Source organism: Sus scrofa, chromosome 1 (genome assembly GCF_000003025.6).
Source record: "Sus scrofa isolate TJ Tabasco breed Duroc chromosome 1, Sscrofa11.1, whole genome shotgun sequence".
Lineage (NCBI taxonomy): Eukaryota > Metazoa > Chordata > Mammalia > Artiodactyla > Suidae > Sus > Sus scrofa.
In genome coordinates this window covers 121,067,390-121,093,193 of record NC_010443.5, presented here as the reverse complement: position 1 = coordinate 121,093,193, position 25,804 = coordinate 121,067,390, and the positions used below count along the sequence as shown (strand labels likewise).

General features: G+C 42.1%; 1 protein-coding gene across 4 annotated transcripts in view; it reads right to left on the bottom strand.

Annotated features, from left to right (window-relative positions):
- SPPL2A (signal peptide peptidase like 2A) overlaps positions 1 to 25,556 on the bottom strand; it is a 67,259-nt gene extending 41,703 nt beyond the window's left edge. For all 4 annotated transcript variants that reach the window (XM_021095561.1, XM_021095572.1, XM_021095590.1 and 1 more), the window contains exon 1: positions 25,080 to 25,556. In XM_021095561.1, coding sequence (XP_020951220.1) covers positions 25,080 to 25,541 — 462 coding nt within the window. In that variant the 5' untranslated portion in view covers positions 25,542 to 25,556. The remainder of the gene's footprint in view (positions 1 to 25,079) is intronic.

Sequence of the window (25,804 nt, the reverse complement as noted above, 5' to 3'; positions counted from 1 at the left end):
TAAAATAACTTTCTCTACCATCTTTTGTTTACTATCACTACAGATTCACTGATTTTTAAAAATTCAATGTAATGCAATTACAATTATTCATTTTATGTTCAAATTATCTCAAATTTGGCCAGTAGAGCCTCCTCTAGCTTGCTTTTTGTATATTTCTAACAAGACCCCATTAGTCTTTGAGGACTTCCTTGTTTTTAGGCTGACTTTATCCTCTACCTTGCACAGAATGGAATCAGTCATTCTACTAAGCTTCTTTTGGAGAGGAATATACCTAAACTAGGATTTGGGTTTTAACCATGCACATTGCTGCTGAAGAGACATAACCTTTACAATAGACAATTGGCAGTATCAATGAAACGTTTTAATATATACAATTTTCTGATTCATATATTACAGATGTATTATACAAATGCACAAAGACTGTACAAAGGTAAATGTACAAGGATATTCACCACCATGTTATCTGTTATAGCAAAAAACAAAACAAGACAAAACAACATCTTCCACAGATAAGGATCCATTACATTATGGTATACACAGTACACAGTTATTAAAAAGAAAGAACTACATATGTCTGTAGAAATAGATATCGATAATGAGGAAAGCAGGCTTCAGAAAAAAAAATTTTTTTTGCTTTTTTTTTTTTTTTTAGGGCCACACTTGCGGCACATGGAGGTTCCCAGGCTAGGGAACCAATTGAAGCTACAGCTGCCAGCCTACACCAGAGCCACAGTAATGCCAGAACTGAGCCGTATCTGTGACCTACATCACGGCTCACAGCAATGCCAGATCCATAATCCACTGAGTGAGGCCAGGGATTGAACCCGAAACTTCATGGTTCTTAGATTCGTTTCCACTGCATCATGAGGGGAATTCCCAGAAAAATATTTATAGTGTTTCCTGTTTTTTTTTTTTGTCTTTTGTCTTTTTTTGTTGTTGTTGTTGCTATTTCTTGGGCCGCTCCCGCGGCATATGGAGGTTCCCAGGCTAGGGGTTGAATCGGAGCTGTAGCCACCGGCCTACGCCAGAGCCACAGCAACGCGGGATCCGAGCGGCGTCTGCAACCTACACCACAGCTCACGGCAACGCCGGATCGTTAACCCACTGAGCAAGGGCAGGGACTGAACCCGCAACCTCATGGTTCCTAGTCGGATTCGTTAACCACTGCGCCACGACGGGAACTCCTGTTTCCTGTTTTTATAAAAAGAATGACCCTCTCAAAGCTCCCTATATGTATATTTATGTGAACTTCAAGAAGGTTGTGAAGAAAGACATATCAGACTATTAAAAAAAAAGACAACAAAAGCAGAGATAAGAGTGTGAAAAGAGTGGAAAGAAAAATTATAAAAGGAAAAAACAAATAAAGTCCCTTTCTTCTCATTTTGGCTCTCCATCACCCCTCAGGGGTTTTTTATGTCTTTGCAGACATGACGATACATACATACAGTGTTTGTTCTACACACATGGGATCATAACAAACATACTGCTTTGTAGCTTTTCTAAATTTAAATTTTATGTTAGATTTTCCACTTGATACTTATACACAAACTCCATTTATTTATTTATTTATTTATTTATTTATTTATTTATTTAGGTATATGGAGTTTCCCAGGAGAGGGCTCCAATAGGAGCTATAGCTGCCGGCCTACAACACAGCCACACCAACACAGGATATGAGCTGCATCTGTGACCTACACCACAGCTTGCAGCAATGCCAGAACCTTAACCCACTGAGCGAGGCCAGGGATTGAACCCACAAGCTCATGGTTCCTAGTCAGATTTGTTTTCACTGTGCCATGATGGGAACTCCAATACTACCTCCTTTTATATAACTGTATAATATTCAGTGTTAGTTTTTTTTTTTTCCTTTTCTTTTCTTAGGGCTGCACCAGCGGCATACAGAGGTGCCCAGGCTAGGGGTCAAATTGGAGCTGCAGCTGCCGGCCTATGTCACAGACACAGCAAGGCAGGATCTGAGCTGCATCTGCAATCTACACCACAGCTCATGGCAATGCCAGATCCTTAACCCACTAAGCGAGGCCAGGAACCAAACCCACATCTTTGTGAATACTAGTCAGGTTCTTTACTGCTGAGCCACAGTAGGAACTCCTCAGTGTTACTTTTATAATTACAGAAACTAAGAGTTTTAAAAAATTTTTATTTTATTATTTTAAATTATTATTATTTTTTTTAGGGCTGCACTTGTGGCACATGGAAATTTCCAGGCTAGGGGTCGAATGTGAGCCACAACTGCCAGCCTATACCACAACCACAGCAAAACGGGCTCCAAGCTGTGTCTGCAACCTACACCACAGCTCACGGCAATACTGATCCTTAACCCACTGAGCGAGGCCAGGGATCAAATCCACGTCCTCAAAGATCCTAGTTAGGTTCGCTTCCACTGAGTTTTGACAGGAACTCCAAGAGTTTTTTTTTTTAAGCTTAAAAGTCCAAGGAAGTACAAAGATGTCCAGCTATGATAAAAACTTATTGCTACAGAGGAACTATAATCTTTCCTACAATGGTAGAAAATTTATCACTGATAAAAGCAAAACTCATTGGATGGGATTAAGATGGTGGAATAGAAGGACTAGAGCTCAACTTCTCTCATTAAAAACAACAAAATTACAACCAAATGCTGTGCAACATTCAACCAAATGGACTGGAAACTTTCAAAAAGATATCCTACTCCAGAAGAAAAAGAGGAGGCCACATCAAGAGGTAGGAGTGGTAATTACATGATATAAACAACCCCATACATCCTGGGTGGGAAGCTCACAGACTGGAAAGTAACTGTATCACAGAGACTCACCTACAGGAGTGAGAGTTCTGAGCCCCACGTCAAACCCCCATGCTTGGTGATCTGGCATTGGGAGAAAGAGCCCCCCGAGCATCTGGCATTGAAGGCCAATGGGGCTTGTGTGCAAGAGCTCCACAGGACTAGGGGAAACAAAGATCCCATTCCTGAAAGGCGCACACAGACTTTCATGTGCAATGGGTCCCAGCGCAAAGCAAAGGCTCCATAGGAATCTGGGTTGGACGTGACTGCACTTCTTGGAGGATCTCCTGGGAAAACGGGGTGACTGTGGTTTGTTGTAGGGGAAGGACATGGAGGCAGGGCTCTCAGGAATATTCATCAGCATGCATTTCTCTGGAGGTGGCCATATTCAGAAAATCTGGCCCCACCAATCAGCACTGAGGAGCCCCAGGCCAAACAATAATCCAGGTGGGATCATAGCCCCACCCATGAGTAAATGGGCTGCCTAAAGACCCCTCAGGCACAGACATGCCTCTAATCTGGACCAGAGACAAAGCCCCAACCACCAGAGGGATACAATCAGCCCAGCTACAGTGGACAGGCACCAGTCCCTCCCATCAGGAAGCCTACAGCAAGCCCCCGTACCTAGCTACTTCAGCCACAAGGGGGGCAGACACCAGAAGTAAGAGAGGCTACAACACTATTGTCTGCAAAAAAGGACACCACACCTAAAACCTATAAAAATGAAAAGACAGAAAAATGTAACTCATATGAGAGAGCAAAACAAAAACAAAAAACAAACAAAAAAACCCCATAGAAAAACAGGTAAGTGATCTGGAGATTATCAGCCTCCAGGAAAAAAACTTTAGACTGACGATGCTCAAGATGATGCAGGATATTGGAAATAAACTGGAGGCAAAGATTGATACTTTATAGCAAACACTGAGCAAGGAAACACACGATTTAAAACTCAAGCAAGCAGAGATGCAAAATACAATAACTGAAATAAAAAATTCATTACAAGCAACCAACAGCAGAATACATAAGGCAGAAGAATGAATAAGCGAGGTGGAAGCCAGACTAGTGGAAATCACTGATGTGGAACAGAAAAGAGAAAAAAGATTGAAAAGAAATGAAGATAGTCTCAGAGAATTCTGGGACAATGTTAAATGCACCAACATCTGAATTACAGGGATGCCAGAATCTGGAGAGAGAGAGAAAGGGACAGAAAAAAAAATATTTGAAGAGATAATAGCTGAAAACTTCCCTAACATGGGAAAGGAACCACTCACTTGAATCCAGAAGGGCAACAAGTACCATATAAAATAAACCCAAGGAGGAACACCCTGAGACACATATTAATCGAACTGACCAAAATTAAAGACAAAGAGAAAATATTGAAAGGAGTAAGGGAAAAGAAACAAATAACATACAAGGGAGCCCCGATAAGGTTATCAGCAGAATTTTCAGCAGAAACTCTGCAGGCCAGAAGGGACAGACATGATATACTTCATGTGATGAAAGGAAAAAACCTCTAACCAAGATTACTCTACTCAGTAAAGCTCACATTCAGATTTGAAGGAGAAATCAAAGCTTTACAAATAAGCTAAAGCTAAGAGAATTCAGCACGTTAAACCAGCTTTACAACAAATACTAAAGGAGCTTCTCCAGGCAGAAAAGAAAAGGCCACAAACAGAAACAAATATACCACAAATGACAAGGCTCACCAGTAAAGGCATATATAGAGTAAAGACACGAAGTCATCCATGCACAATTACGCTACCAAAATCAGAAATTGTGAGAAGTGGAAGGTACAAATACAGGACACTGGAGATGCACTTGAAATTAAGAGATCAACAACTTAAAACATATATAGACTCCTATATAAAAACTTCAGGGCAATCGATACACAAACAAATAAGAAAAATCAACCAACACTAAAGATACTCATCAAACCACAAGAGGAGAGAACAAGAGAAGAAGAAAAAAGAGAAACAAAAACAAATCCAAAACAGTTAAGAAAATGGCAATAAGAACATAGATATCAATAATTACCTTAAATGTCAATGGACTAAATGCCCCAACCAAAAGGAATAGACTGGCTGAATGGATACAAAAACAAGACCCACATATATGCTGTCTTCCAGAGACCCACCTCACTTCTAGGGACATGTACAAATTGAAAGTGAGAGGATGGAAGAAAATATTCCATGCAAACGGGAATCAAAAGAAAGCTGGAGTAGCAATACTCATATCAGACAAAATAGACTTTAAAATGAAGAATATTTTAAGGGACAAAGAAGGTCACTACATAATGATCAAAGTATTAATCCAAGAAGAAGATAACACAATTTGAAATATCTACGTACCTAACATAGGTTCACCACAATATATAAGGCAACTGCTAACAACCTTAAAAGGACAAATCGGAGTTCCCGTCGTGGCGCAGTGGTTAACAAATCCGACTAGGAACCATGAGGTTGCGGGTTCGGTCCCTGCCCTTGCTCAGTGGGTTAATGATCCGGCGTTGCCGTGAGCTGTGGTGTAGGTTGCAGACGCGGCTCGGATCCTGCGTTGCTGTGGCTCTGGCGTAGGCCGGTGGCTACAGCTCCGATTCAACCCCTAGCCTGGGAACCTCCATATGCCGTGGGAGCGGCCCAAGAAATAGCAACAACAACAACAACAAGACAAAAGATAAAAAGACAAAAAAAAAAAAAAAAAAGGACAAATCGACAATAACACAGTAATAGTGGGGGACTTTAACACCCCACTTACAGCAATGGACAGATCATCCAGACTGAAAATCAACAAGGAAACACAGGCTGTGAATGAAGCATTAGACCAGATGGACTTAATAGATATTTATAGGACATTCCATCCAAAAGCAACAGAATACACATTCTTCTCAAGTGCACATGGAACATTCTCTACGACTGATCACATCTTGGGCTACAAATCAAGCCTCAGTAACTTTAAGAAAATTGAAATCATAACAAGCATCTTTTCCAATCAAAATGCTATATGACTGGAAATAACAACAAGAAAAAAACTGCCAAAAACACAAACACGTGGAGACTCAACAACATGCTACTAAACAATGGATCACTGCAGAAATCAAAGAGGAAATTGAAAATTACCTAGAAGCAAACACAACAAAGATACAACACTCCAAAACCTATGGGATGCAGCAAAAGCCATTCTAAGAGGAAAGTTTAGAGCAATACAAGCCTACCTCAGGAAACAAGAAAACCTCAAATAAAGAAGCTAACTTTACATCTAAAGCAGCTAGAGAGAGAGCAGACAAGACCTGAAAGGAAGAAAGTAGTAGAGGAAAGAAATCATAAAGATCAGAGCAGAAATCAATGAAATAGAAACAAAGAAAACCATAGAAAAGATCAATGAAACGAAAAGCTGGTTCTTTGTAAAAATCAACAAAATTGAAAAACCCTTAGCCAGACTTATCAAGAAAAAAAGAGAGAGGACTCAAATCAATAAAATTAGAAATGAAAAAGGAGAAGTAACAACAGACATCACAGAAATACAAAGGATCATAAGAGACTACTATATGCAACTATACGCCAATAAAATGGAAAACCTAGAAGAAATAGACAAATTCTTTGAACAGTACAATCTTCCAAGACTAAACTAAGATGCAAGAGAAAAGATGAATGGACCCATCACAAGAACTGAAATTGAAACTGTGATTAAAAAATTCCCAACAAACAAAAGTCCAGGACCAGATGGCTTCACAGGCGAATTCTATGAAACACTTAGAGAAGAGCTAACACCTCTCCTTATAAAACTATTTCAAAAAATTGCACAGGAAGGGATACTCCCAAACTCATTCTAGGAGGCCACCATCACCATCATACCAAAACCAGACAAAGATACCACAAAAAAAGAAAACTACAAGCCAATTTCACCGATGAACATCAATGCAAAAATCCTCAACAAAATACTAGCAAACCACATCCAACAATACATTAAAAGGATTGCACATCATGATCAAGTGGGATTTATTCCAGGGATGCAAGGATTCTTCAATATCCACAAATCCATCAGTGGGATACACCACATTAATGAACTGAAGAATAAAAACCATATGATCCTCTCAATAGATGCAGAAAAAGCCTTTGACAAAATCCAACACCCATTTCTGATAAAAACCCTTCAGAAAGGGGGCATAATGGGAACCTACCTCAACATAATAAAGGCCATATATGACAAACTCACAGCAAACATCATTCTCAATGGTGAGAAGCTGAAAGAATTCCCACCAAGATCAGGAATAAGACAAGGATGTCTGCTCTTGCCACTACTCTTCCACAGTTTTGGAAGTCCTAGCCACAGCAATCAGAGAAGTAAAATAAATAAAAGGAATCCAAATTTGAAAGGAAGAAGTAAAACTATCCCTATTTGCAGATGACATGGTACTATACCTAGAGAATCCTAAAGACTCTACCAGAAAACTGTTAGAGCTCATCCATGAATTTGGCAAAGTCACAGGATACAAAATTAATACACAGAAATCAATGGCATTTCTATACACTAACAATGAAAGATCAGAAAGAGAAATTAGGGAAGCAATCTCTTTTATTATAGCATCAAAAAGAATAAAATACCTAGGAGTAAATCTACCTAAAGAGACAAAAAGACCTGTATTCTGAAAACTATAAGATGCTGATGAAGGAAATCAAAGAGGACACAAATAGATGGAAAGACATAACATGCTTTTGGATTGGAAGAGTCAGTATTATCAAAATGACTATACTACCTAAGGCAATCTACAGATTCCATGCAATCCCTATCAAATTACCAAGGACATTTTTCACAGAACTTGAACAAAATATTTTAAAGTTTGTTTGGAAGAACAAAAGACCCAGAATAATCAAAGCAATCCTGAGAAAGGAAAATGGAGCTGGAGGAATCAGGCTCCTGGCCTTCAGACTATACTACAAAGCAACAATCATCAAAAGCATATGGTACTGGCACAAAGACAGAAATACAGATCTGTGGAACAGGATAGAAAGCCCACAATTAAACCCACCCACCTACAGTCAACTAATCTCTTGACAAATGAGGCAAGAATATACAATGGAGAAAAGACAGCCCCTTCAAGAACCGATCCTGGGAAAACTGGATAGCCACATGTCAAAGAATGAAATTAGAACACTACCTAATACCATACACAAAAATAAATTCGAAATGGATTAAAGACCTAGATACAAGACCAGATGCTATAAAACTCTTAGAGGAAACAGGCCAAACACTATCTGACATAAATCACAGCAACATTTTCTCAGATCCGCCTCATAGAATAATGACAATACAAATAAAAATAAACAAATGTGACTTAAACTTAAATGTTTCTCCACAGCAAAGCAAACCCTAAACAAAACAAAAAGACAATGAACAGAATGGGAGGAAATATTTGCAAATGAATCAACTGACAAAGGATTGATCTCCAAAATTTATAAACACCTTCTGCAGCTCAATACCAAAACGAAAAACCCCATCAACAAATGGGCAGGAGATCTAAACAGACATGTCTCCAAAGAAGACATACAGATGGCCAAAAAACACATGGAAAGATGTTCAGCATCACTCATTATTAGAGAAATGCAGATCAAAACCACTATGAGATACCACCTTACACCGCCAGAATCACCATCATCAAAAAGTCTACAAACAATAAGTGCTAGACAGGGTATGGAGAAAAAGGAACACTTACAGTGTTGGTGGGAATGTAAATTGGTGCAACGGCTGTGGAAAACAGTATGGATTTTCCTCAGAAAACTACAAATAGCATTACCATTTGATCCAGTAATCCCACTCCTAGGCCTCTATCCAGAGAAAACCATGACTCGAAAAGACACATGTACTCCAATGTTCATTGCAACACTATACACATTAGCCAAGACGTGGAAACAACCTAAATGTCCATCGACAGAGGAGTGGATCAAGATGTGGTACATATACACAATGGAATATTATTCAGCCATTAAAAGGAAAGAAATAATGGCATTTCCAGCAACATGGATGGACCCAGAAATTACCGTGCTAAGTGAAGTCAGTCAGACAAGGAGACACCAACATCAAGTGCTATCACTCACATGTGGAATCTAAAAAGACACAATGGACTTCTTTGCAGAGCAGATACTGACTCACAGACTATGAAAAACTTATGGCTTCCCAATAAGACAGGTTGGGGCGTGGGGGGATACACTGAGGGTTTGGGTTGGAAATGCTATAAAATTTGGTTGTAATGATTGTTGTATAACTATAAATGTAATAAAATTCATTGAGTAATTAAAAAGCAAAACTCATTGATACGGGAATTACAAAGGCAAAACACAAATTTTAGTGGAAGATTAATATAATAAAGTATAACCATACATAACTGCAGAATATTACTGGATGTTGAACATGCCACAAACTTCATGAGCAACATAATATGCCTAAATAACTTAAGCATTTCCACATTTTAATATCTCAGTAAAATTTCTCACAGAGATTGTGTAGATTTGAAAATTCAGTTTGTCAACAATAGATATCATGAGTTTTGTAATTAGAGACCTGGGAGAGAATGGCAGTTTCACCATTTACTGGCTGTGCTGCAAGCCATTTAACCTGTCTTGAGTGTCAACATTCTTAGCTCTGAGATGACAAAAAATATCCAAACCTCAAAGAGCTGTCATGATTATTAAATTAGATGATGCAATTGTCTGCACATATTAAACTTTTAATAAATGCTAACTATTTTATTAATAATATACCTAGCACTTTGCCAAGTACTTGTACCATGCAGAAGAAATACAAGATAGATAGTGGTTGCTTAGCGTTTGGTGGGATGTGAAGATGGTGTGATAGCTAAAGAATGTGAGGTTTCTTTATTAAAAATGGACTTTATTTTTTAGATCAGCTTTAGGGTCACAGCGAAATTGAGCAAAAATAGTGTTCCCACATATCCCCTGACCACACACATGCATAGCCTCCCTCCAACCTCCATTGTTAACATTTTTTACAATTAATGAACCTACACTGACAATCCATTACCACCCAAAGTCTAGAGTTTACATATAGGGTTCACTCTTGGTGTTGAACTATGGGTTTTGACAGATATATGACACCGACCCACCAACACAGTATCATATGGAACATGAAATAGCTTTGCTGCCCTAAAAATCCTCTATGCTTTACTTGGTTTCTTTTTGAGTTGATGTGTTTTAAAACTGACTGTGTAGTATAAGTTGCACACATTTATACTAAAGCCACTGAACTGTACACTTTAAGTAGGTGAGTTGTGTAGTATATGAATTATATTTCAATAAAGCTGCCCTTACCCTCCCCCCCAAGAAAAAAACACTAAATAAGAAATTATAGCCTTACTGGGAAGATTAAAAACAAAACTGAAACAGATAATCTCAAACAGAATGTGATTAAAGTCAGAGTCCCTAGTAAAAGCTTTAATAGTTCTTAAGGTGTTAGAAATGCAAATTCTCAGGCCCTAATCTAGACCTGCTGAATCAGAAACTCTGGGTAGTTTGTTTTTAAACAACCCTTTCTGGAGATTTCGATGGTTTTTAAAGTTTGAGTACCACAGCTATAGAAGCAGTGCTTCTCAAGTTTTACTGTGCATATAAATTGGTGATCATATTAAAATACAGATTTGGGGAATTCCCATCATGGTTCAGTGGTTAACGAACCTGGGTAGTATGCATGAAGATTCAGGTTCGATCCCTGGCCTCGCTCAGTGGGTTAAGGATTCCTGCGTTGCTGTGAGCTGTGGTCTAGGTCACAGACACAGGTTGGATTCCACATTGCTGTGGCTGTGGATTAGGCTGGCGGCTACAGCTCTGATTCAACCCCTAGCCTGGGAGCCTCCATATGCTGAGGGGTGTAGCCCTAAAATGACAAAAGACAAAAAACACATAAACCAACAGATTTTGATTCAGTAGGTCTGGGTGGAAAGTAAGAGTCTGCATTTCTAATAAGCTCCCAGGTGATGCTGATGCTGGTGGTCTATGGAGCCAACCTTGAGCAGCAAAAGCTGTAAAGGAACAAGAGCATAGTTGTCCTTGGGTATCTGAGGGGGATTGGTTCCAAGACAGATACCAAAATCCAGGAGGGCTCAAATCCCACAGATTTGATTCTGTATGAATTCAATCAATTGTAAATCATAAATATAGTACACATATTGGAAAAAATCCAAGTATAAGTAGACCTGCATAGTTTAAGCCTTTGTTGTTTAAGGGCCAACTATAGAGGAAACACATCACTGTGGGTCAGTTAGATTGGGAGGCATAGATGCCTGAAACTAAGTGTCCCTTCAAACATTACAAGTACCAAATCAGGAATTCCCATCATGGCACAGCGGAAATGAATCCGACTAGGAACCATGAGGTTTCAGGTTTGATCCCTGGCCTTGCTCAGGGGTTTGGGGATATGGCTTTGCCAAGAGCTGTGGTGTAGGTAGAAGATGCAGCTTGGATCTGGCATTGCTGTGGCTGTGGCATAGGCCTGCAGCAACAGCTCCAATTAGACCCCTAGCCTGGGAACCTCCATATGCCATAGGTATGGCCCTAAAAAGACAAAAGACAAACAAACAAACAAACAAAAAAACAACAAAAAACCCCCAAGTATCAAATGAGATGACTTGTGGTCTACCTGTGTTAGTATTAGATCATCTGACAAAGACTCTATGGTGGAGGGACAGGATACCTCCCTTCACATCTTCCAAGTTAAGAGACACATTTCAAAACATCTGAATTTCCCTTTGTGATCAACTGTGGTCTGGTCTTCTTTGATTTTACTCAATCTTAGAAAAATATGTTTAAAAAATGTTTATATTTCAACCTATAATAAAAATATTCTTTTATTAAAAAGCTCAGTGGAATTCCCTTGGGAGTAGAGGGTTAAGGATTCAGTGTTGTCACTGCAGTGACCTGGATCCCTGGCCCAGGAACTTCCATATGCTGTGGGATGGGAGAAAAAAAAGTTAAGTATCAAGAAGTCAGAGATTTAAGGATAATATAACCTAGTCCCTTCATTCCCTAGCTCAAAGAGTTCCCAAATTATCAAAATGAAGTGGTCTCAGGGGCAGGCTAGAAATGAACTCCCTAAAACCCAGACCAACAATCTTTCAACTCTTATCCTTCAAGTTCTTTCATGTAGCTAGATTCCCTAGGCACCTCTCAGTACCTGATCATTACTCTCCAGTGCTGATATTGGTCACGTATATCTCTGCATGAGCTGTTAACTCCTTCTCTGCCATGACGCTGGACATGGTCTCCTACCACCATTCAACTTCCTGTAATACCCAATTAGTTCCTCCCACATCCTAAACATCCCAGACTTTAAGTCTTTCCTCATATCCTTCCAAATACCCCCACTTCAAGGATTCTAGAGCTTCATGGAATTCCTTTCTCTATGACAAGTGCTCCATACTTCTTACTCCAAATCCTCACTTAACAACAGTTCCTACAACCACTGGTGGTGGAATCAAGTGCTCTTCATGGCCATCACATCAATAATCTCACAACCATACCTTTATATTCCGCATTTTACTTGATCCCTACATGCAAGGGAAGTGAGTTTACTAGACCACAGTGTGAAGTAGTACTTCCTATTTTTCTGATTCAAATTTACCTCACATAAAACATCATGGGGTGCCTGATGTTAGCAAACATCTTCTATTTACTTTATCCAGATCTCTTGACTTCAGTCATATTCCATTATCATCTTTCAAAATCTTGACGTTACATCTGCCTGTTCTTACGATAATTTTTCTCCTAAATACCTTTTGGTATAACAAGTATCAAGTGACTATTTGAAAATCTCCCCCCCCAAATTAAAACCGTAATGGAATACACTATAGTCACATCCTTGCAAGTGTACTATCTCCCCATTTCCCCAGACCAATCAGATGTTAAAGGAACATATGTAAAGAGCTTTATTTTATTTCATCAATGTACCTTCACTGAGAACTGACTTTCACATCCCTGTCTCTTGAGGCTACATCCATGCTTTGTACTACAGTCCCTTGGTAGTTCCAAGCACGGCATTTGTATACTTGGCCTCTGTTCAAATGGCCTCCTGATGCTGACTCACCAGCCCAATATTAACCTAGGAAACAGGCCTTTCTACTTTCTACTCCTGTCCAAGAACAGTTCAAGGATTCTTCTTTAATCTTGTTTCACGGATTTTGTTTGTCTTCTACCCTTCTTTCTCTATCAAAAATTATGTACCAGCATTGGATCTGCTTCCCAAATTTCAGTCTTTACATGCTCTTTTTGAAAATAATAATTCTCTCTAAAAAATTTATCTAACGTACTATCCCCTACCCTAAACCATGCCATCCTCTTGGTCTGCCAGGTCTCTGTATCTTGGCCCATTTTCACCTGATCAAGATCTAGCCCTGAATAATACAATGTTAACCATTACCCATGCATATATTTAACTCCCTTCAAAAGCCTTAACAGGAGTTTCCGTTGTGGCTCAGTGGTAACAAACCTGACTAGAACCCATGAGGATGTGGGTTCAATCCCTGGCCTTGCTCAGTGGGTTAAGGATCCAGCATTGCCATAAGCTTGGTGTAGGTCACAGCCACAGCTCAGATCTGACATTGCTGTGGCTGTGGCATAGGCCAGCAGTTGCAAATCCAATTCAACCCCTAACCTGGGAATTTCCATATGCCATGGGTATGGCCCTAAAAAGAAAAAAAAGAAAAAAAAAAGAAAAAAAAAAAAAGGAGACTTAACAGATTAGTCAAGCATGGTTCTTCTTTTTTCCTAGAGATTATGCTCAGTAATCTGGGCAGCAATTTCTTTCTTTTTTTGGCCGTGCCTGTGGAATGCAGAAGTTCCCAGGTCAGGGATTGAATCTGTGCCACAATAATAACCTGAGCCACAAAGCTGACAAAGCTGCATCCTTTAACTTTTAGAGCACCAGGGAACTCCCTGGGCAGCAATTTCTTACACTTTATTATAGACATGTGCTTTTCGAATTTAATGTTTTCTTAAAATCAGATTCTGATCCAGCAGGCCTAAGGAGGGGCCTGTGATTATGCGTTTCTAACATGTTTCCAAGTGATGCTCTGATTTGTGGTCTATAGAGTACATGGTTATAGACTTCATCATGAATAGCAGTGAAACTCATCATGAAATAGAGTTTTAAAGAGCAACCCCCCCTTGGCTAAGAAGGCAGCTGAAAGCCTTTCCAGCTATGCTTATCACTATACCACCCTTCTTGTAATAATGTAACAACTGTGTGCCCTATGCCCAAGCCAGCAGCCCTGCTAATCATGTACCCAACATTGCTTATCAATTCTGCTTCTGTAACCTTGCTTGCTCAGTTTCTTAGGGAGGAATACTGTCTGCTTGGGGATGGGGAGGAGGTCCAGGATGCTTACATGGGAAAATCAAGACCTTGTAGTGTATAAAAGTTACTGAGAACAAAGTCCTGGTGCTCAGACTCTGGAGGTGACTCCTCTGAGCCCGCACTGGTGCTGAATAAACCTTGCTTTTCCATATCTCCAAGTGCTGTTTGTCTCCTTCCACTGCCACGGTTTTTGCAGTTTCTGCAACATTTTTGGTGTGTTGGCCGGGAAGCTGACAACCGAGATGGCCTCTTGTGCTACCGTTGTCGGGGAATCGGGGGAGGCCATGGTCGCCAGCCCAGTGACAGGTGGATAGCGTGCACCAGCCATTTTGCCAGATCCAGACCCTCACTCGGGCCATGCTGGCCTTGGCCCACACTGCTTCCCGAACGGACTCAGAAGGAGAGTGGAAACAGGTTCCTGGACAGGACGTCGGACTGGTGAGTGCCTCGGGGACATCTGCCTGAGTCAGGACCCGCCATACGGCGGAAGGAGAGACTGATAACCTCTCAGAGACCAAAGGGTCACTCAGGCCAGGGTTTGCTCCCTTGGGATTGGGAGGCTTGTTAATTCTGGGGTGTGTGTGTGTGTGTGTGTGTGTGTGTGAGAGAGAGAGAGAGAGAGAGAGAGAGAGAGAGAGAGAGAGAGAGAGAGAGAGAGAGAGAGAGAGAGAGAGAGAGAGACTGGAGAGAACGAGAGCCCATGCTCCACCGTCTTTGGACTATGGAGCAAGAGTGAGTCCTAACCTGTAGTTCTGCGGCGACCCTCATACGCTTATGGTGGCTCTCTTCGGGGGGATCCTGACGTTGGGGTTTATACAGTCCCACCTATGCTAAGAGGAGCCTGAAATATCTCCTCCGGGGGAGTGGTCAGGCAGATGAAGCGATTGTTATCTGAGGCCTTGTCCTCACTGTCTGTCTTGCGTCACCAGTTCAGGGTGGGACTTCACACAATGGGTAAATCAGCTTCCAAGCCCACTGTCTTAGAGTGTATGGTTAAGAATTTTAAGAAAGGATTTTCTAGAGATTATGGTGTTAAACTGAGTCCTGGAAAACTGTGTACCCTCTGTACCCTAGAGTGGCCCTCCTTTGGTGTTGGCTGGCCTCTGGAAGGGACCTTAGATGTGTTCACAGTTGCAGCAGCATATAATGTTATAACAGGAGACCCTGGACACCCAGACCAATTTCCGTACATTGATCAATGGTTGGAAATTTGAGGCCCCCATGGGTTCGGTTCTACACCACAGACCAGGGACAGTGTAGGGTCTAGTACCCCAGTCCAAGAAGAAAACCTTGTCTCAAAAAAAGGTGCCACCTATTTATCAAGGGGAACCTGAGGACTCGTCCCCTATATGCCACCACCTTATGTGCTGCCTGCCCCACCTCTGGGAGCCAAAGGTCCCCAGATGCCAGATAGTCCACTGCCTTCTGCTTCTCCTCCTCCTTCTGCTTCTGAAGTTCCTAAGGCGATACCACCCCTGCAGCTGGATTCTCCAGAACCTATGAGCAGGCGTCTCTGGTCAGCTCAGGGAGCAGCCACTCCAGCATTGCAAATGCCCTTATGGGAGACACGGGGACCACAGCAAGTCACCCCCGATGGGACCATACAAGAGGGGGAATGGTTTTATTATTACCAGCCCTTTTCCACTGCTGATCTCCTCAACTGGAAACACCATACTCCCTCATATTCTGAAAAGCCTCAGGAACTGATTGATCTCTTAGAATTCATCTTCCAGACACACTGTCCCACCTGGATAGACTGCCGGCAACTCCTCTTTACTCTATTTGACACTGAAGAGTGCTGGCGAATTGTAACAGAAGCCCAAAAATGGCTTCAGGCCAATGCGGGCGGTTGAGCAAACTTGGCAAACTGGGTAAGGAAAGCCTTCCCAGAAGAAAACCCCCACTGGGACTATGACACTGAAGAAGGGAAACCTAACCTAGAGAGGTACCAGCAGGCCTTCCTACAGGGGGCAAAAGCTGGGGCTAAAAGGCCTACTAATATAGCTAAGATCAGTGAGATACTACAAGAGCCGAATGAAAGCCCAGCCAAATTCTATGAGAGACTATGTGAGGCTTTCTGAATCTACACCCCTTTTGATTCCAAGGCCCCTGAGGACCAATGGATGATAAATGCTGCCTTTGTGGGACAAGCCCAATCAGATATCCATAAAAAGCTACAGAAATTAGAAGGATTTGCAGGAGAGAATGCCACTAAACTGTTGGAAATAGCCAACAAGGTTTTTATTAACTGAGACCAGGTGGCCCGCCATGATGCAGAAAAGAGAATGAAACAAAAAGTAACTCTTCTGGCGGCTGCCCTGTCAAAACCGGTGCCCCCAGTGGGGCCACCCTGTAGGGGACAAGGCCCAAGGCCAGGGAGAAGGAGTTCCCTGGAACATGACCAATGCGCTTACTGCAAAGAAAAGGCACATTGGAAAAATGAATGCCCCAACTGTCCTGAGAAAAAGACCAAGGCCCCACCTAGCTGGTACTGATCTGAGCCATTCAGCACCAACCTGATTGGCCTAGCTGACTCTGATTAGGGGGGACCAGGCTCTCTCCAACTGGGCCCCCGAGAGCCTATGGTCAGAATTCAAGTAGGGGGCCACCCCATAGACTTTATGGTTGACACAGGTGCAGAACTTTCTGTGGTTACACAACCTGCGGCTCCCCTCTCGGGGAAAGAAACCACCATCATTGGGGCCACAGGTAACCAAACTCATAGACCCTTCTGCGGTCCTCAACGATGTCGGTTAGGAAGCCACGAAGCCATGAACATGAATTTCTTTACCTGCCTGACTGCCCAGTCCCCCTGATGGGAAGAGACCTGCTGGCTAAAATGGGGGCACAAATTTCCTTTTCTACTGACAGGCCCAACTTAAATCGACAGAACCCCCCTTTCCTTTAATCATGGCTCTTGCTGTAAAAAGGGAAGAGGAATGGTGCTTGTACTCTTCCCCTTCAGAAATGGTGACCATACTCCCAGAACTAGAGACTAAATACCCATTGGTTTGGGCTGAAGGAAACCCACCAGGACTGGCAAAACGCCATGCTCCTATCTTGATTGATCTAAAACAATCAGACTTCCCAACATTACTGGGGTCCTCCTAGAAATTTGCTTAAGAGGCGAGAGTCACTCTGTACCTGCAGTACGCTGGCATAGTCGACATTCATGTTCTGGCCAACAGATCCCCCACGTTCCAAGGTCAGGCCTTGAATAACTTTCTGATTCAATCTTCACTATTATATATTTTCTCTTTCCTCCCTAACAAGTTATATAATCAAGACAATGTATATTCTTTAAACTCTTACTTCCAGTATTCAAGGTTTATGGAAATGATGCACTGAAAGTGACTAGACCCAGACCTACAGAGATGAAGTGCAATCTTTTTTTTCTTTTTTGCTTGTTTTTAGGGCCACACCCATGGCATTTGGAGGTTCCCAGGCTAAGGGTCCAATTGGAGCTATAGCTGCAGGCCTACACCACAGACACAGCAACACAGGATCTGAGCCACACCTGTGACCTACACCACAGCTCACAGTAATACCAGATCCTTAACCCACTGAGTTAGGCCAGGAATCTAACCTGAAACCTCACAGTTCCTATTCAAATTCATTTCCACTGCGCCACGATGGGAACTCCTGCAGTGTAATCTTAATTACATAACTAGTGGTTCAGTGGGAGCAATGGCATCAAACAGGGATTTACAGAGAATCAGAGGAGTCTGTGGGCCATGGGGAAAGTAGAGCCAGGTTATTCCTTACACTTGGAGAATCTGGGGACACAAAATGTACAGGCTAAGAGGTACTAGGGTGTGGAGAAGAGACAAGGTAACCATTCATTCATTCGATTCTCTGCAGTCTGTGAGTTGCTAAGGGAGACAGGAGAGAATGAGTCAGGTAGAGTTTGTTTTTCATGGGTTTATATTCTATTTGTTACCTAGTCCAGCTTTTTCTGTGGTTTTCCCTAAGTAATCTTACTACTTAACTATTACAGAATTTATGATTTACACTAAAATTCATAAACTCAAATGCCTTTTTAGGCAGGTAAATCAGGTGATTTAAGACCACAGGACATGGCTGCTGTATAGCAGAGAACTCTACTCAACATTCTGTGATGATCTACCTGGGAAAAGAACCTGAAAGAGAATGGATGTGCAGGAGTTCCTGTCATGGCTCAAGGGTTAACGAATCTGACTAGGAACCATGAGGTTGTGGGTTCGATCCCTGGCCTTGCTCATTGGTTTAAGGATTTGGTGTTGCCATGAGCTGTGGTGTAGGTTGCAGACGTGGCTCGGATCCTACGTTGCTGTGGCTCTGGCATAGGTGGGCAGCTGTAGCTCCGATTGGACCCCTAGCCTGAGAACCTCCATATGCTGTGGGTGTGGGCCTAGAATAGACAAAAAGACAAAAAAGACAAAAAAATAAAAATAAAAAGGGTGTGTGTACATGTATAACTGAATCACTCTGTTGTACAGCAGAAATTATCTATCACAACACTGTAAATGAAGCATACAAAAAATTAAAAAAAAAAAAGACCTAGGATATGGTAACATTTGGAAAATTCTGGCCTAAAGGCAATAAAAAAAAAAAATTAGTATCTTAGGGTAAGAGTCCATACCTGGAGACTTTATGGTCTAGATTTGTGTAAACAGATCCAGTTTCAGGTAAATATTAACAAAAACAAATTATCAAATATACAATAAACATGACTTCTATCTTTAAATCTTTTTTTTTTATGAAAACAAATTCACAAATTTATCCAATCGGTCTTATGATCTACTTTGTTGTTGTTGTTGTTGTTGTTGTTGTCTTTTTAGGGCTGCACTAGCAGCATATGGAAGTCCCCAGGCTAGGGATTGAATCAGAGCTGTAGCTGCCAGCCTATACCACAGCCACAATAAGGCAGGATCCTAGCTGGGTCTGCAACCTATATCAAAGTCCACGCAACACCAGATCCTTAACCCACTGAGCAAGGCCTGGGATTGAACCTGCATCCTCATGGATACTAGTCATTCATTACGGCTGAGCCATGATGGGAACTCCACAATCTACTTTGGATCCACACACAAAAAAAAATCATTATCGTACAACTTAGTGGAAAGTATAAAGAAGTATCTAGACGCCTTGGATTCTAGTCCTTTTTTATGACTTTCTGTATGGTCTAGGACAAGTCATAATCTTCCTGAAACTTCTCTCAGGATTATTTTGAGATTCTAAGGAGATGTCTGTGTAGCACTTGTATTTTAGAAGGAAACAACACAGCCATTAATGACTTAAAAATCAGATAATGGGATGCAGAATCCACAGAGACAGCTCAGAGGAGAGAAGGTAAAGAAAAATTGTGAAGAATCTGAAAGGTAAGAGGATTGTGACAAAATCAGCAGGTCTAAGGTTGGGCTTAGATATGTACCACAGATCAGGTGATTTAAACAACAGAAATTTATTTTTTACAGCCTGGAGCCTAGAAGTTTCAAGGTGCCAGCATGATCCATTTCTAGTAAACGCTCTCTTCCTGGCTTGTAGATGGCCACTTTTTCACTGTGTTCTCTTAGAAACAGAGAGGGGAGTTCCTGTCGTGGCGCAGCAGAAACGAATCCACCCAGGAACCATGAAATTGCAGGTTCAATCCCCGGCCTTGCTCAGTGGGTTAAGGATCCGGCATTGCCATGAGCTGTGGTGTAGGTCACAGATGAAGCTCTTATCTGGCGTGGCCCGTGGCTCTGGCATAGGCCAGCAGCAACAGCTCTGATTAGACCCCTAGTCTGGGAACCGCCCTGTGCCGCACGCAGGTATGGCCCTAAAAAGACAAAAGACAAAAAAAAAAAAAAAAAAAAAAAAAAAGAGAGAGAGAGAGAGAGAGAGAAACAGAGAGAAAGAGAGCAAGGCTGTGATCCCATTGCAAGAGCCCACCCTGATAATCTCATCTAAACCTAATTATTTTCAAAGGTGGATCAACCTCCAAAATACCATCATATCGGGGTTTAGGACTTCAACATGAGAATTTGGGGGCACACAATTCAATCCACAGCATTCCTCCCCTTGCTCCCAAAATTCACATATTTCTCACACACAAAATATATTCATTCCATCCCAACAACCTTAAAAGTCTTAACTCATTTCAGCATCAACCCTAAAGCCTAAAATCTCATTTAAATATCATCTAAATCTGATATAGGTGAGACTCAAGATTCTTCATAAGGCAAAATTCTTCTCCAGCTATGAATCTGTGAACCCAGACATGTTATGTCCTTCCAAAATAAAATGGTAGGACAGGATAGGCTAGACATTCCTATTCCGAAAAGAGAGATCTGAAGGAAGAAAGGGGTAAGGGAACCCAAGGAAGATCAAACCCGGCAAGATGAATTCCATTAGATCTTAAGACTCAAGAAATATCCCTTTTGGTTCTTTGTCCCACCTTCCAGGCCCACTGGGATAGAAGTGTCATCCCCATGGCTCTGTGGGGTCCCCTCCCAAGGCTCATGGCAGAGGCCAAAAGGCTTATTGAAGCTGAAAATAGTGGCCTTGAAGATCTCCAAAGTACCTTTGGGGGTCATTTCTTCCACTTCCTGAAGAATAATACTTGTTCATAGCCACACAGTTCTATCATTCCATCCTGTCAGATCCAAGAAGTCCAATAGCCTTTTAATTTTGTCCCATCTCCTTTCCCTGCAGTTCCAAGTAGTAGTGTTCTGCTCAAAGAATCCCATAAGCTACTTATCAAGTGACTGTTCAGCCACACCCTTGATGTTCTTTCCAGAACAACCCCCCACCCCCACCCCCAACTTCTCAGTATGGATAGGCTGAGAATTTCCAAATCTTCAAATTCTGGTTCCTTTGTGCTTAACAATTCCTTTCTGCATTGCATTTTACTATAAGCACTTAGAACCAAACTGCTCCATCAACACTTTGCTTAGAAATATTCTCAGCTAAATACCTGATTTCATTGCTTACAATTCTTCCTTCCACACAACACTAGAACACAGTTCAGCCAAATTCTTTGCCATTTTATTACAAGAATTAACTTTCTTCTAGTTTCCAAAACTTGTTCCTCATTTCCACCTGAGATCCCACCAGAAATCACCTTTAATGTCCACAGTCTAGCATGTACCTCAAAACCTCCGCTAGCCTCTACCCCACCACCTAGCTACAAAGCTGCTTCCAGATATTTAGGTATTTGTTACAACAGCACCCCACTTCTGGTAGCAAGATCTGTCTTAGTCAGCTTGGGCTGCCATTACAAAATACCATAGTGAGGGAGGGTGTGGCAGGTAGGGAGAGCAAACTTTTTGGTGTCTTTCCTTAGAAGGGATATATCTATCACCAAACAACTACCCTGTGGCCTCATCTAAACCTAATTATCTCCCAAAGGCCCCATCTCCAAATACCATTTACACTGGGGGTGAGTTTTTCAACATAGTGAATTTTGGGAGGACAGAATTCAGTGCACAACACAGTAGCTCAGCCTGTCTTTGATAGGTTGGGTAGGAGAACACAACTAGTTCCCAGGAGGTTGAGAGTGGAAGACAGAGAAGAAGGGATTAAAGAAGATTCTTTGAGTTGGTGCAGTATATCAAAGGAATGCAACTTTCAGCAAGAGATTTTTCTGCTGGGGATCCTGATTATCACTTCATTGTAATAAGTTCAAGATGTGGCTATATAACACTTCAAATTCTTTGACATGATGAAAAAAATGAACAGAACTTTTATAAAAACATGAGAAAGACTCAGGATTCTTCAGAGAACTGCAATTTTAGAAAACAGATGCAGATAAATTTCAATCATTCTCTTTGAGACAGAACTCTGTGACTGGGTCCAAATAACACTGAAATAAAGGTCTAACAGTTGAGGCTAGCAGTGGAAACTGGACTGGAGAAGCTCAAAGGTGAAATGGAATTATGGCAAAGCCAAGAGACAATTAACTACGTGCCAGGCACTTTTTTCATTAATGGTCATGGAAGTCATTAAAACAGCCAGACATGCTGTAGCTTGAATTCAAAATACAAAGTAAGGTCACTCTGATGTCAAGAGGACAGATAATGAAGGGCAGGCTACATGATGTTGAAGGGCCTTTTCAGTACTAAATCTTTTGCCTCTTCTACAAGGATGTGACAGTTTCTGGAGATTAAATGCTGCTTCTAGATAAGGAGGATGACCCTGTTCTAACATGGCTAAGGAGAAAGATGCCCAGTAGGGCCAGCTTCAAGAGCCTAGAAAGGAGAAATGAAATGATTAAGCTAGCATCATTAATTCAAATGAACTCAGAGAGGCCACCTACAGCTGTCTGATCACAGAAGAATAAACAAGGGCTTCAGGGAGAAACTGGTTAAAACAACAAAAAACTTAAGACAATGTTGGAGGAAAGGAACTAGGTATCCAGTAAAAAGGAGGGAGGGAGGGAGATATAGAGAGAGAGAAAGAGAGAGAGAGAGAGAACTCCTGCTGAGGAAAAGGATATTAGATTTATCTGAGGTCCTCAGAAAAGGAAAGGAATGAGAAAGAGACAATTTCAGGAAATTAAAGGAACAGAGAGGAAGAAAACAAATCCACTGAGAAATTTACCAATAAATACTAGTTGGTACTGAAAAAGATTTTAAAAGATCTTGGAGTTCCCGTTGTGGCACAGCAGAAACAATTCGACTAGGAACCATGAGGCTGTGGGTTTGTTCCCTGGCCTCACTTAGTGGGTTGGGGATCCAGCGTTGCTGGGGCTGTGGTATAGGCTGGCCACAGTGAACACTGGTGTCCTGACCATCCACTCACTGAAGCTCCAACAGCTTGGTGTTGAATTTTAAGACATTATTACTTTTCTCTAATTATGAAAACAAACTTGTGAACACATATTTGTAGCTCCAATTGGACCCCTAGCCTGGGAACCTCCATATACCATGGGTGTGGCCCTAAAAAGCAAAAATCAATCAATCAATCAATCAATCTTGTTAGTTTATTCACAATTACTGGCAGAGCTCCTGGCATAAAAGAGATACACACTAAATATTTGTGGGTGAAAGAATGTTACTGAGTTCCCACAACAACCTATGATGAAGGAATACAGAACTAAAGATTAATATGGTAAAATATGACAAAATTCATTATGCAATATAAAAATAAAATCTAAAAGGTGGGCTAGACAGGCTAGCTACAATTTGGAACAGGGACAAACTTGAGATTTGTGAAGCCCTTGAAATTACATGAAAATTTTGCTTACATTTTTCTCGTCATAGGGTTCAGAACTTTTAATCAGAATTTTAACGTGAGTTTTTAAGCAATTGATGTATTATGACATTGGTCATTAATTTGTGTTGCAAAAGGACAGGTGGGAATTTATACACGCACATATATATATTCTTACAATTAGCTTAAGAAGTTCAAATGAAAATGAGTGCAAAAACTCAAAAATATTTCCTGGAGTTCCCGTCGTAGCGCAGTGGTTAACGAATCCAACTAGGAACCATGAGGTTGCGGGTTCGATCCTTGCCCTTGCTCAGTGGGTTAAGGATCCGGCGTTGCAGTGAGCTGTGGTGTAGGTCGCAGATGCGGCTCGGATCCTGCACTGCTGTGGCTCTGGTGTAGGCTGGCAGCTACAGCTCCGATTCCACCCCTAGCCCGGGAACCTCCATAATGCGCAGGAGTGGCCCAAGAAATGGCAAAAAGACAAAAAAAAAAAAAAAAAAAAAAATTCCTATCTAGGTTATAATTTTATCTGCACTTACATACTATCTGAATTGTTATCTTTTGGACATATCTGATAAGCAACACAACAAAGATGCAGACCAACACTGCTTCTTTGTTAATTCTCTTTATATCCCAGTTCCCCCAACCCCAAGCTATTTTTAGATACATTGTCCCACTCCTCTTCCTAATGCTGCCTAGCAAACATGAATACACCAAAGGCACTTAAGTACTTCAGGCTTTGATTTTTGTTTCCCAGTTAATGTTAGACACTTCCTATTGAATATTGAATACAGTCACTAGCAGTAATCCTTTAAATTGGAGAGTAAGCAATAAATATACTCTTTCAGAGAAGTTACACATTCTAACAGAAAGAACTAGACAGGAATACACCATACCAATTCCATATAAATAAAACTCAAGAACGTTCCTACCTGAAACTCCCTAAGTGAAAATTATAAGAAAGAAAAACTGAAACACTGAACACTGGCGTCCTGACCACCCACCCACTGAAGGTCCAACAGCGTGGTGTTGAATTTTAAGACATTATTACTTTTCTCTAATTATGAAAACAAACTTGTTTCACAAACAAGTAACACATATTTGTTACTGTTACTCAACCGATCGTCCTTCTCTTTAAACTAGGCAGAGAAGTGAAAACCAATAAAAGCATTACATTTTGATGTGCTCTTTAAAATACATTTTAAATTATTATTATTATCATTATTATTACCACCTCCCATCCCCAAAGAATCAAATGAGCCCTAAGGCGAAACAAAAACTACAGAGGAGGAAGGGGGTAAAGTCTGTATAAGAGACATTAAACTAAAGTGCAGTCCTTGAACCTCTAAACATCTTGGGATCAAGAAAGAATACTTTTTTCTTCTTTCGGGGTTGGGGTGGAGGGGTGTGCCAGTTGAGAATCGGTAAGAAGGGCTAGACAATAAAACACAGAGGTCAATTTAAAACGCCTGGAACCGTGAAAAACTACAGAGAAACGCCAAGGTCAAAGTAGTATTAGAGGTTCGGAGATGGCTCTCGGGGGTAGGTATTCGGGGACTTCAAATGACGAGAATAGGGGCTGAAAGGAAAGGGAAGTGGATGAAAAAGCAAAAAAAAAAAAAAACCTAGAGCAGGCCGGCTAGGCGCCGGCAGAGGGGAGGCCGGGCAGGAGCTCAGAGATGAAGAGGAGATGGAGGAGGAGGAGGGGGCGAAGGGGGCCCGGCCCGCCCCGGGGAGGCCCCAGCGCCCGCCCGCCCGCCCCCCTTACCAGAGGGAGCAGGAAGCTCCAGAGCAGGGCGGCCGCGGCGATGGGCAGCGGCCGCTGCGGCCCCATCTGTCTGGTGGGCGTCCGGCGGCGCGGCTCGGCTCGGCGGGGGAGGCTCCGGGTCCCGTCGCGGCGCTGCCTCAGTGGCCGAGCCGGACAGAAGCCAGCGGCGGGGCTTGGCTGGGGGCCGCCGCGGCTGCTGAAGCCGCCACTGCCGCGCCGACTTCCTCTTCCGGCCCCGCCCGGAGGCCGCGGAAACCCCCACGGGGCACGTGGAGCCCCGGTCCGCGCGCGCCGCCAGCAGGGCTTTCTGGGCGTCGTGGCGCCGGTGGGCCACCCGCGGCGGGTCTGAGCGCGTCTCTTTCCAGTTGCCTGACCTGAACTGTCCTCGAAGTCCCGTCCTGGGAGGCGAAGGGACTTTTTCAAGGCCGTCTTCCTCCTAGAAGCCGCGGAACGCCTCTTCATGTTTTCCAGTAACTGCCCAGGTGCCCAAGCCAAAAATCTACATACTCTGAGGCCTAATTCATCTGCTCATTAGCAGTCCTAAGCACCTCCACACGTATATTCCAAATCCTCCCACCTTCTCCCAAACCCCTGTGAGCACCCTATCCAGGCCACGGATCTTTCTCTCTTCCAAACCGGATTTACACACCCCACAGCCCGTTATCCACACAGTTGTCTAAAACAGATCTTTTCGAAAATGTATATCAGATCTCTCACTCCCAACT